Source organism: Homarus americanus, unplaced genomic scaffold (assembly GCF_018991925.1).
Source record: "Homarus americanus isolate GMGI-L3 unplaced genomic scaffold, GMGI_Hamer_2.0 scaffold16894, whole genome shotgun sequence".
NCBI classification, from domain to species: domain Eukaryota; kingdom Metazoa; phylum Arthropoda; class Malacostraca; order Decapoda; family Nephropidae; genus Homarus; species Homarus americanus.
In genome coordinates this window covers 3,429,194-3,443,353 of record NW_024746541.1, presented here as the reverse complement: position 1 = coordinate 3,443,353, position 14,160 = coordinate 3,429,194, and the positions used below count along the sequence as shown (strand labels likewise).

The 14,160-nt window shown below is 39.0% G+C and overlaps 1 protein-coding gene across 1 annotated transcript in view; it reads left to right on the top strand.

Moving 5' to 3' along the window:
- The first annotated feature begins 721 nt into the window (after positions 1 to 721).
- Positions 722 to 14,160, top strand: part of LOC121879324 (protein O-linked-mannose beta-1,2-N-acetylglucosaminyltransferase 1-like) — a 40,394-nt gene continuing 26,955 nt past the window's right edge. The window contains exons 1-3 of the mRNA XM_042385929.1: positions 722 to 795; positions 6,170 to 6,304; positions 10,864 to 11,062. Coding sequence (XP_042241863.1) covers positions 722 to 795; positions 6,170 to 6,304; positions 10,864 to 11,062 — 408 coding nt within the window. The remainder of the gene's footprint in view (positions 796 to 6,169; positions 6,305 to 10,863; positions 11,063 to 14,160) is intronic.

Genomic DNA, 14,160 nt, shown 5'->3' with positions numbered 1-14,160 from the left:
TTTCAAACCACACTCCTGGATTCTGGATTCGTCTCCAAAGATCCAAGCCAATGGAATGACGATCCACAGTTCCTTCAGTCAAGGGAAATTCTACAAGAGTTGCAGGTGGTGAATAATGTGGCCGAAAGAGCGGTGAAGCTTATCCAGGACTACAATTCTTCAATTACGAAAAGAGAAGATCAAAAGCAGTACCTGCTTCAGGTGGTCACCACACATCGACGTCAGTATCCCAACATAAAGAAGGCTAATCTTCTGTGATATATGTTTCTCTTACATGTGTTCTTTATGTTGATCTCATATTTTGGATAAAATAAACACCAACAAATATATTTAACAAATAAATCATTTGTATCTGATGTCAGGAACAAGAATTATTTTATAGAAGTCGAAAACATTAGAGAAGTAGAATTTTCGGGCCACTTGTGCATACCTTAAATGAAGATGTAATTACCTATAATTTCGCCTGAAAAATTTTTTCATGCAAAGCACGCAAATAAACATTGAGCACTAAAAATATAAAGAACTTTACTTTTTCTGAACCACCCTAATATATACTGTATATATATATATATATATATATATATATATATATATATATATATATATATATATATATATATATATATATATATATATATATATATATATATATATATTATATATATATATATATATATATATATATATATATATATATATATATATCATAACATATGCAAGGATGAATTATACGACTTACCCTTTGAGCAACCGTGTCCACACTGATACGGCAGGCCTCCCTACCTACGGCGTCAGGTCGGTCATTCCTATGTCCTTTGGTTCTTCATTTCGTAACTCCAGTGTGTGGTGCTTTCCCTCACGTCCAATGGTTAAACGAGATTTTTTACGGTATGCAATAAAATGCAATATTACAGTATATTAATATAGATTTTCCTCCATGTATTGATACTATGACTAGTTACCAAGATAAAGAGCACGGTGAACATAACATGATAATGATAGTGAAGCCTGGGAGGGTTCACATCATAACTTGTGTGTTCCTGCATATGTTGCCCCGTGAGAGTTACCGTGGGCCTCCATGTGCTCACGTGAGATGGTCAAAGTATTACACTATAAGTGTGTCAAATGAGGAGTGACTGATCCACATGTAATTTAAGGTTTTTGAAATATGTAGTTAAATTAAACACGATTTTTCATATAGTCACGCGAATGATGGGAAATAAATGATATAGATGGGGGGCGGTGGAAGCGCTATAAACGTTGTGTGGACTCACTGGGTGGTTTAGAAGTGTTTATTTCCATTCATACTTTCGTAACTACAACCTATGGTAATTTTCTTCATGTTCGTAATATTATATAATGAAGATAATGCAGAGTATAAAATGCCATATACAATATTTATACATAATATCATCTATACAGCTGTACTATGACTGTATGTGTTCATGCGTGAGTTGCCTCATGATAGTTAGAGTGGGCCCCCTTCCAGAAAGGACACTGTACTAACCTCCAGCACCGACCCAGGTGGGCTAGAGAATATGGTTTCCGAGTGTACGTGGCAATCGAACCTGAACACAACGAGACTGAACGAGTGACTGTTTGCTCAGTGTATTTCTGCTCCCGGGTGGGGGTGGGGAGGGGTGTGTGCACTAGCATTCATATTTAGACGAAAATATAGTGCAAACTGAGAAATACCAGCATATATATTTATTAGTACTATTACTAATATAAATAATATAATGTGTTCTTGTACAATACAGTATACTGCAAACATTTACTATTTATGTTGCAATGTAAAGGACTGTAAATTTTACACTATTATTATTATTATTATTATTACTATTATTATCATAACAAATATTTGCAAGCTCAAGGGCCCCCCTGGACCCATGGCCCCGGCCCAGGCTCCTCGGGCACCGTTGTTAATGCGGCCCTGCATAATGTCACACAGTAAATTCTATATGATCAATGATATATAGCAACGTTAAACACAAGCTCAGGGTAGTTTTTTTGTGTACGTGTGCATATGGCACACGGGTGATGGTGACGCCCACTCATGGCTAAATGTCCCTGTCTTCGTGCAAACAAACATGTGACGTACAGACGACTTGCACCTTGCACACTAACACCATCTGTTGATCCCGCAGCCAACTATATGCTATGTGGCTTATGCGGTTTTCATCTTGCTTTCCCGTCTTTCTTATATAGTCTTTGGGTCAGATCAGATTCAGAGCCCAGGATGTTCCTCCTCTGTCTTGTTCTAGCTTCTGGCCTGAACAAATTCCTGTCTCTGAGCCACCATGTGGTTAAGGTTTGCCCTTTCCTGTCATAGGGAATGTTAGGTGCAGTCAGTGGTATTTATGCTGACCTCCCAATTAGGTAGGAAGTGCATTTATATTGTTTCTTGTACCTCTTATTTGTATATAAGGTAGATTTACTTTGGTGTTTCTGTTGGTCCTTTTTGCCCTGGCTATTATTCTTCGGCCATGACTGAGTGTTATGGAATACCTAAAGAGTAACTCATGAATTCTACCTTACTTAAAGCTAGCCATGGCAGACTGCTAGAAGCAGCATATCACTGTTGTCCAGCTCTGTATCTTTTGGGGTAAGCATGGGTAAGACACTGGGTTGTGATACTATGCAGATGTCTTCCAACAAGTAAATCCAAAGTTATCACCATGAATTCTTTCAGAAAACTGTTATGACTGGCTGACAACAAGCTGATATTGTATAAATATATGACCTGACCTGCTATCAGCAAACTTGTTTTGGTACCCATGATTCCGACAACCTTCCGTGGGACCCGACCAGAATTGCTCAACAAGCCACACCCAGCGACCTTCATGTCTGCTACCTATCTACCGACATCGTGTCACCCATTATCATGTATATCAGCAAACCTGCGTTGGTCATACAGTATGTTGAGGACCTGAGATAACTTCAGAGAGACCGCTGGCTGCCACTTAAATAGATAACAAAGTCCCACGGACCCACACTGATACAAGTAATTAGCCTGTCACTGAAAGGGTTAAGAGCCGCATAAAAAAAGTGTCCCCCACGAAAGACTAATAAGAAAAGTGGAGGCTCATGGAATTGGAGGAGATATTCTAAAATGGATTAGGGCGTGGTTACAGGAGAGGAAACAGCGAGTAAGTATTAACGGCACTAAATCCGATTTGAGTAACGTCACTAGTAGAGTACCCAAAGGCACGGTACTTGGACCATTACTATCTATGATATACATAAACGACATAACTATCGGCATAGTGCAACATAAGTAAGTTTGCTGATGGCACTAAAATAGGGCGTGTAATTAAATCTGACGAGGACTCCGTAAAACTACAGAAAGATCTAAACAAATATTTCACATGGTCTAAAAAATGGCAGATGAAATTTAATGTGGACAAATGTGAAGTACTTAGTCTAGGAGATGTAAACAGAGAAACCAGATATCAGATGAATAACGTTGTTATAGAGAAATCCGACTGTGAGAAAGATTTAGGAGTAATGATAAGTAGGAATCTTAAACCAAGTCTAAAATGTGTATTCTCTCGAAACAAGGAGAACAAAGTACTTCGGTTCATACAAAGGAGTGTTAGTTACAAGACTAGCGAGGTTATCCTAAAACTATATCCTACACTTGTGTGAACTCACTTAGCTTACGCAGTTCAGTTCTGGTTAACGCAGTTCAGTTCTGGTTACCATACTACAGAAAGAATATAGAATCCCTAGAAAGAATGGACGAGTTGATGGTCGGAATTTTTTCGTAAGATGGCAGGACAATAGGTAAAGAAAGCGCTTAAATTCACTATGGTAATGATATGTTTAAATAAATTAGGTCAAAAATGGAAAAAAAATAAGGGTTAAAGTTGCTAAAAAGTGAAGTGACTGCAAAAAGCTGTGATAGGTTGTGACGTCACTGACTGGGGCGCGCCGCCCAGCGGGAGGCAGCCAGCTGTAGTTTATGTGTTGTTACCAGCAAAAATACAGGATTTGTGGCCAAATACGATGTTGATATACACAGGCATACCTTATTTTTAGACTAAAATAAATTACTGCTCAAGTATCGTGGTGTGTATATACTTGCTGGGTGCCAAAATGATGCAAAAGACCGATAACTCCAATATAAAAGTTTTCATCACTGTTCTCTATTTCATGTCTGTAAAATACAAGTTTTCGTCACTGATGTCAATATTTAATGTTGTGGAAGGACTAGGGACGACCATGGCCAGGGAATGGGTTTGAGATGATCAGCGACAGATGTAATTTAATGTGCTTCATGGCTGGACGGCGGAGTTCTTGATAATACTCTACAATCATAAAGACATCTACTTTTGGTAAATTTCTTTCAGCTGCCTTAATGAATCCTGGATGTAGTTGTCCAACCTTTTCTGCTGATCGGCTCTGTTAATAAATATTATCAGATAATTAATTGTGCTTTACTGTGCAACACAGTAACACTATTTGAATATATGAATATCACTAAGCACATTAACTAATTCAATGGATATTAGCTGCCCATACTATAAATTTCTTAGTTTAAACATTCTAAACAATATCGGTCAAAATCGTTCATAACCAATCACAAACCATCAGAAAAAAAAACAGTCTGCATGTCTAAGTACAGGGATGACCAAAACATAAAATTTACCCTCTATAGCCTATCTCGAATCTAAGCATCCAAATACTTATGGTAATTAAAGTAAAATTTTACCCATTAATCATTATAAATGATGATATATCCCAGTGGTTCATTAGTGAATATTCAAAACAATAGCAGCACTATGTTGTCATGTTTACCTAGCATCAGGCATTCTCAAAACAAAGTCCAGACAATGTCATTACTTCTAAATTGACTCGTATCTCCATCCCTGTGTCGTTTGTAGGGAAGGTGGTGACGTCATTGCAAATGGTGGCCCTGTTTCTAGAGAAATAAACTTATCTCGACTATTATAGCAGGATTTTAAACTTTTATTACAAATTATATATACCGTATCACTCTACGAAAGTGGCAGAGTGTATTTCTTGTGTTTACCCAGAACCGCCAATTCGTCCATTCAGAGGAGAATGACAAGCCTAATCCCGGACATTAGGAACATTGAATACAGAGACAGGTTTGCACTCCTTGTAGAGACTTAGAGTGAGGGGCGATATGATGGATAGCTTCAAACATAGGTTGGATGGATATATGAGCGATAGGGGTTGGGTGTAAACGGGACTGCCCAGTATGGGCCAATAGGCCAGCTGCAGTTTCCTCCAGTCTTATGTTCTTATGTTAGTACTGACAAATGACGAAGAGGATAAGTAAGGAAGTGTGTAATAATTCAGAGCGTTAAGGCTATCTGATGATGTTCATCCGAGAGCGGTAGAATAAGCAGGAAATAATAGTTAATGCAAACACCAGTGTTTTATTGGTAAGTCTTGTTGGGAAGTCTGTGTGATATTACGTCATTCTAGATTATAAATTTTGGGAGGTTCATTGTTTATATTGTAACAGCATATCTAATTTATGTAACATGACATATTCTTGATTTCATTTTAGTTAATTAATCAATGTAGTCCTGAAATGTTTTATGTGTGCAGGTAATATACACTGAGGAGAAACTTAGTTATATTTGAAGGGTCATTTTATTAATAGTTAGGATGGGTATTATCTATGTCTCAGGTTAGATAAATGAATGCTGTTCACATTCTTCATTTACTTAACCAGTTTGGATAATTACTAATTATTAGATTTACCAGTCTGACACAGATTCATCTCATTGTGTACATCGGAGTCCACAAGGTACTGTGACCCTAGATGGATTCACAAAGGTTCTCACAATGATTGTACCTTAATGTCACCGAAGATGCCCGATTTAAACTAAAACACTAAAACAATTAACAAAACCACCATTCCAATTATTGTACCTTAATTAAATGTATTTTCTAAGCAACAATTAGAAGGTAGAAATTATGGGAGAAAATCTTTTCATACAGATCCTTTACCTTAACTTTGTCTGGTGATAAGGTAACGTATCTAATTAAGGCATGATTGTAACGATTTCATTAAGCTGTTGAGTTTCATCTTAAGTCAAACTGTTATTTACATTCTTACATCTTCACTCATGGAATATTCATCGAAAGAACCTGTGTGAATCAGACGATTGATTTTCTCACCCCCGCACAGGCCGGAGGGGTCAAGAGCCGCCAGGGTGTCCCGTAACCTACGCTTTGCGCTCTTCACAGCCCTCAGGGTCTTCCCACAGGCAGACAAGTTTATCGTGCTGGAGGATGACCTCGTCCTGTCTCCTGACTTCTACTCGTAAGTCCTCCTTGTTCATGTAGTCAACTATATTGGAAAGGAAAAAGCACCACTTTGTATTTTTCTGGACAGGCGTATAAAGTAGTATGATTCACATATAAATGTCTTCATCATTAATGCCAAATAAGACAAGAGAACATAAAAATGGTAAGGCAGTGTAAAGTGACGGAACTCAGCTCATTGTCGTTATTGTCACTTTAATCCTTTGGCTGGGGGAGGTTACCCTAAGCTGAATAAAATCGCCTGGCGGTAGACAGAATAAAATGGAAAGTGCGGGAAACGCAGCGAAAGAGTTAATCGAGATAGGTTTTACCCAAGGTCTACATAGAGCTTGGTTTTACACAACCACCTGTCCTTTGGTGAGAAGGTGGGTGTGTCTTTTTGTTTTTTTTTACATTTCCATACAAAATAGTAGCAGTATGATTTTCATGTTATTTAGGAGGAATGTTCATTGTAAGAACCTTCGTAAATCAGGACCGAATACAGTATAGGTAGTAGGTAGTAGGCAGCTACCAAACAGGGAGGTACTACCGCCTGGGAAGATATTGGAAGCATACTGTATTGTCTAATGGTAGACCCTGCTGCCATATGGCATCACGAAAATTGTGACCAAGTCCCAGGTTGTTGATCTGACTTCTGCCTCATTTACACACAATTGCAGGGTCTCAATTGTTTCTCTTACTATTGACAACACAACATACATACCTGTATATTTCTTCTCACTTTGATATTTTTTTCATTTATGTATTATTATTATTATTATTATTATTATTATTATTATTATTATTATTATTATTATTATTATTATTATTATTATTATTATTATTATTATTATTATTATTATTATTATTATTATTTTAGTATTTTATTTTCAATTTTGTATATTTTATTATAAATTTTATTTACTATGAATCATTATTATTATTATTATTATTATTATTATTATTATTATTATTATTATTATTATTATTATTATTATTATTATTATTATTATTATTATTATTATTATTATTATTATTATTATTATTATTATTATTATATTATTATTATTATCATTATTATTATTATTACTATATTTTCGCCCCCAGGCTGATGTGGGTCAGTGACCCTGCCCGGGTGGGCTAATCCCCGTAAAAAATTAATAAATTTAAACTATATATATATATATATATATATATATATATATATATATATATATATATATATATATATATATATATATATATATATATATATCAGTGCGCTTTCGTGTACTCACCCCTGAAGATGTGAATTACACAAAAGCGCTTGGGAACTTAGTGTTTCTTTCCTTGTGGTTATCAGCATATACCTGATTACGCACCTACAGTGATTTATTTGGCAAATATATATATATATATATATATATATATATATATATATATATATATATATATATATATAGAGAGAGAGAGAGAGAGAGAGAGAGAGAGAGAGAGAGAGAGAGAGAGAGAGAGAGAGAGAGAGAGAGAGAGAGAGAGAGAGAGAGAGGGGTTATTTATTCAATAAAATCGTTGTACTAGTTTACATGCTTCAGCATAAATATAGACGTTGCAGGTATACAGTTTACATGCAGAGTGCATGTATACAAACGATGTATGCATGTACCCCTGTACAGTAAATACAGTATAGTGTACGTACTGTACGTGTGCAGCAGTAAACAGTAAGTCGATTTGATTATGGGTAGTCAAGAAGGCCATCATATGCCATCATAATTATAATATACTAGATTTACTTCTGTCAAACAGAGAAACTCAATCAAAAATGCCAACGTAGGGAGCGAACTAGTTAACAGTGATTACAAGGATATAACATTCAAAATAGCGCTGAACGTATTTCTCAGGGAAAATTTCATTGAAGTTCTTGATTTCCGAAGTGCAAACTATGATGGTTTGAGAATATAACTGGGGAAGGAAGGATCGCGTTTGGGTGTAAGTAATTGGACTTCAAAAATTGTGAACGCAGAGGTTGATCCAGTCTTATCGGGTAATATGACCACGAGATTAGATTTTACCGCGTATATAACAAGTTTAATAATGTGTAACTTAATGCACGAAAAGCTGAATACTATATAACGTACTAATAAAAGCTAAGAGCGTGTAATAATGACCCCAAATGGATGAATACTGTAATTACTTGAAAAATATCCGAGGGCAGAAAAGGATTGTACACAAAACAGACAGGGTGACGTTTACCTCCAAGATTATTTCCCTTATTTACTCGAGGTGGCCATGTCGAGAGGAGGCCAGTGGCCTGTGTAGGTTCCCTCCATTCAACCATTGTTCTTGATAATTTTGTCGAGGGCTATTTTGAAGCCCTGTACTGTTCTTGATTCCACAGTATGAGATCACAAAGAAATGTCCACGGTTCACGTTTTCCATCCCTTCAGTATTTTGAATGTTTAAAGGAGATGTGTCATACTGTGTCTTATCTGAAGGGTTGTTAGTCCTAAGGCCCTCAGTCTACTTCGATAATCGAGATGAGATAGTTCAGGAATTATCTTAGTCGCTCAGTGTTGCACCTTTTCTAGCGATGTTAGATCTTACTGGGGGTAAGGTTTCGATGCATGTATACAGTAATCCAGACTGGGACGTACAGTTTCCCATAAAAGTATAGGTTGATGTGATTCGAGGCTTTCCAAGTAATGTTACTCGACATGTTTCTGAACGGTTGGTAGTTCTACACCCGCGACCTTTAAGCATAAGCGTCATGTCAGTCATCAACGGAATCTTACATCGAATGGAGCAAGGGAATATCTGGGAGACATCGCAAGATGTGAGAGTTCCAAGTATTGCCCTTCACAACTAGGGTATACGTAACACTAAAGTAACACGGCGTGAACCCACTGTATCCCGATGGGTTAGGCGCCATAAAACACCTGCTGCCTTCTGACTTACAACGATAAATGTCTTACAATAAATGGACGGGAGGTTCTGTTGCCTGCAGGTTCCGTGATTTGAAACTTTATTTCGGTGTTAAACCAATGCTATTTGTATAATTATCAGTAACATGGCAGATCCCATGTAGATCGATATATTGTATATTGGTGTAGCTGTTCCCTCTAATATCAAGTACAGTACAATTTGCTTAGTCACTCTCCATAAGGCAGACATATCGTAAACAACGATAGTAGGCGTATTGTGATACTCAGTATGAATGAACTCCGTTAGTACAACGACGTAATGGTGAAATATCCGTTTTAAGGTCTGTCTCGGTCTCAGTTATGAAGTTCCGAAACACTTCCATTTAATCATATTTTAATATATATTTCGAGTTAATGTAATCATCAGTCAATGGCCTTGCTTCTACCCAGTATGATACATACATTAATATAGCTTAATGGATTTCCTGTTATATTGAAATATCGGGTATGCCATACAAGGATGACCACCTCCCCCAATCCTGCCCCCATCTCTAGTAGCTGATGATGCAAATTGTAGCAACGATACTTTTGGGGGGACTTGTACAGTTGAAGGATCATTTCCCTACCCTTGTATTCAAAAGTACGCTTTATCATTCCCAAAATTTGATTTGCTTTCCTCACTGCTGCCCCCACTTGTTGCGCCGCCTTCGTTGAATGAACTATCACAACGCCAAAATCTTTCTCCTTATCGACAGTATCCAGGAAAGTGTTATTAACAGAATAGTTGTGATTAGGTTGTATCCAACGTGAGAGTGAAGGAATGAATGAGCACTGAAAACTCAGTAACAATGAATTACACATGATCTCCATTGTCAGTAAAGACCACCACCAAATTATGAAAGATTATGAATATAGTCTTTTTTTAAGCTGACGGTACTAAACTAAGAAGCCCCTCTCCCCTCCCATTTGTAGCTCATAGGTTCATACATAATGTTCGATTAATTTTGATATATTGCAAATAAATCCATACAGTATATAACTTTTAAGGATACCAGTTCTGACTCACTTTAATGGCGAATTTAATGTCCGTAAAGATATAACTGCACGGTGGTAGAGCGCAACACACATAACCTCACCAATATGTTAAGGGTGTTATCCAGTGGGACCCTATTAAACCTCACGGGTTTCCCGGTCCTCGGCTAGTAATCTGATAAGCGACGAAAATAATATTAAAAAACTTTCAAGATATGAATGGAAACTGTTTGAAATAAAGAATATTTACCGCCGAAATCATAAACAATTGAAGCTTTCGGAAAACACCTTTGTAAAGTTGTATAAGGATTATACTGAATAAACATCTCTCTCTCTCTCTCTCTCTCTCTCATCGTTGTTTTCATCCACACTATCTTCATCCGTTCATCGTTATTTTCATCCACACTGTCTTCATCCACTCATCGCTGTTTTCATCCACACTGTCTTTATCCACTCATCGTTGTTTTCATCCACACCCTCTCTATCCAGTCATCGTTTTTTTCATCCACACTGTCTTCATCCCCTCATCGTTGTTTTCATCCACACTGTCTTCATCCACACTGTCTTCATCGACACTGTCTTCATCCACACTGTTTTCATCCCTCCACTACCACTCTCACCGTCACTCTCTCTGTCACTCATCCAGGTACATGCAACAGACAGGGTGGGTGTTAGACCATGACCCGTCTGTGTACTGTGTGTCAGCCTACAACCACCTGTCCTACGCCCACACCGCCCATGACCTCGGCCGTCTCTACCGCGTCCACGGCTTCCCTGCCTACGGGTGGATGATGAAGAGGGACACTCTGGCCTACATCCTACCCAAGTGGCTTCCTAGCAACGTGGTAAGTGATTGTTGCTTCACCTTTCATGACCAAACCTAATCCACCCTAACCTAGCCAGCTTAACCTAATCTAGCTTAACCTAGCCAAAATCCTAACCTAACCAAAGCCTAACCCAACCTAACTTAATCGAGGCTATCCTTTCCCAGTCTAACCTAACCAGCCTAACCTAACCTAACCTAACCTAACCTAACCTAACCGAACCAAACCTAACCTGATCTTAACCCAGCCTAACCTAGTTAAAGCTAATCGAGGCTAAACTAAGCAAATCTAATCTGGCCTGACCTAACCTAACCAAACCTAACCTAATTTTAACCCAACCTAACCTAATTAAAGCTAATCTAAGCAAATCTAATCTGACTTAACCTAATCTAACCTAACCTTACTCCAATCTAAGAGAGCCCAGGCTCTCAATTGTCTCAGCTATGTCAATATTGTTAATATTATCCACTTTGTGTTTGTATTTTTCTGGCTAAATAAACTGTTTCAATATCAATATCTAACTAACTAAATTAAAGGGACGTCACATAACCCCACTGGCATGTGGACACGCCCTGGCTCCGATCAACCAATGCCCCGCTGTTTTGCATATTAACCTTGATAGATATAAGGCTACGGGAATAAATCCCTGATGAAAAATCTAGGGTGGAACCCCGCATCAGGCAGACATGCTTATAGAGCTCCAATAAGACCCCAACGGCGGTATAGGTGGAAGAGGTGACCAACATGGGAACCCAACGACTACACCGGCGGATGAAGGCAATGCAAGATGGACAGGCTACTTAGGCAAACTTAACAAACTTGGCTATCAGCAGTCCATTGCAACTCTCCCTCTCCCCAATCGTTCCAATTACATGCACCATTGGATCAGGAAAAGGGAGAGCCAAGATGTGTGATTGCAACCTGCGCTCCTGCCTCACCTTGTAAATCAACTCACGTGCAGCCATCATCTAGCTCACCATACCTCTCATCATCATCAAAACCCCTATACCCCCAATAGTCCTATGGTGACAGACGTGTGACGATGGGGACAGGCAGAGATGACTGTCGGGAGCCTCTAGTCACAACTCTGCACATGGGCGGCAAAGATAAGATGGTTGTTTATGCACTGGGATCTAGGCAGCAGTGCAATTCGGTCCTGTCTGTGTGACTGAGCAGCCCTTTCCAGGAGCTACTCTGCTCACCCCACATAGGGAGGGGACTAGAAAAGGTGCCCTAAACATAGCCTGCTTAAAAAAAAAAATACATGACTGGGCAACCGCAACCAGTAAGGTCATCGTAATGCAGTCGAAAACATTATCATAATCACAGATCAAAACCACACACTATACAACCTTTTATGGTCGCTGCATGAAATGTTAGGACGCTTCTGGATACTAGTACAAATGAGCATCCTGAAAGAAGAACTACCCTTGTGGCAAAAGAACTGTCTAGGTATAACATCGATATAGCAGCCATTATTGAATCACAGCTCCCAGACGAGGGTCGACTCACAGAACGGGGGTCCGGCTATACTTTCTTCTGGAAGGTTAATCCTGCTGCAGAGAGGAACCGCATTTACAGAGTTGCCTTTGCCATTCGCCAATCCATCCTACAAAGGCAAACTGAAATACCTTTTACGTTCAACGAGCGCTTTCTGACGCTTCAAGTCCCATTGAATCACTCAAGTCATGCCTTCTTAGACATTGCATATGCCCCAACACTGGATGCACAGGATGACACAAAGGAGGCCTTTTACACAGACTTTGATAGATAACTAACCTCTATCCCCAGAGATGATAATGTTATGCTCCTTGATAACTTCAATGCCAGAGTTGGCAGAGATGCTGACATATGGCAGGGAAACACTGAATAGGCAAGTGTAATCCCAACGGCCTACTCCTCCTCAGCAAATGTGCTAAACACAATCACACTATCACCAACACCTTGTTTAGGCAGGCCGACTAGTTCAAGGGTTCTAGGCAAAACCCACGATCCAAACATTGTCATCTCATTAACTTCATCATTGTCAGAGAAAGAGATAGCCGAGATGTCCTTATCACCCGAGCCATGCATGGCTCAGACCACTGTGTCACAGATCATCTGCTCTTCAGAGCCAAACTCTCCCTTCACGTCGCCCCAAAACGGAGAAGGCAATAAACCTCCAGAAGAGATTTTAATACCATGCGACTAGAGGATCCAGCGGTAGCACATGCTTTCAGAGAGCAACTCAAGAATGGGTTAATAAGCAACCCAACAACAAACAACCAAAATCCCAGTACCGAATGGGGTCCCATCGAAGTTGTCATCACAAAAACATGCAATGAGACCCTCGGCCAGATTAAAAGAAAACACCAGAATTGGTTTGATGAAAACGACCCGGAAATCAAAATACTCGTCAATAGTAAACGTCCTTCTCTCACTGACTGGCAGAACAACTCTAAGTCTGGGACCTAAGCTGATACCTTCCACGAAAAGAAAGCGGTAGTCCATCGCGAACTTCGCAAACAAATTAATGAATAGTGGAAAAATATAGCGTATTAAATGCAAAAAATTGTGGATCAACACATGATGCATGAATTTTTTAATTCCACTAACTACCCACCAGGTTCCAAAGTACCCGCAGGTGATACACCTCGGCTATCCTCCATCCCTGAATGAGGTAGCTACTGCCATCAAGCAGATGATAAACATCAAAGCAACAGGGCCTGATGGAATTCCAGCTGAGGTGTATAAAGCAGGAGGAACTCTGCTTACCAGCCATTTCCACTCGCTCCTGGAGAATATTTGGGAGAAGGAGGAAATCCCCCAAATTCTTAATGACGCCTTGATCGTCAATATTTATAAGAACAAGGGGGACCGGTCAGACTGTGGCAACTACCGCGAGATCTCGATGCTGTCTGTATAACTGGTAAGGTTATAGTCTGAATCCTCCACGACAGACTTCTTGAGGCTGAAAATTTCCTCCCGGAATCTCAATGTGGCCTCAGACCATCATTTGGCACTACTGACATGATCTTTGCTGCCCGCCAGATACAGGAAAAGTGCAGAGAACAGCATCGTGACTTGTAATTTCATTGACCTTACTAAGGCCTTCGACTCGGTCAACAGGGAAGTCCACC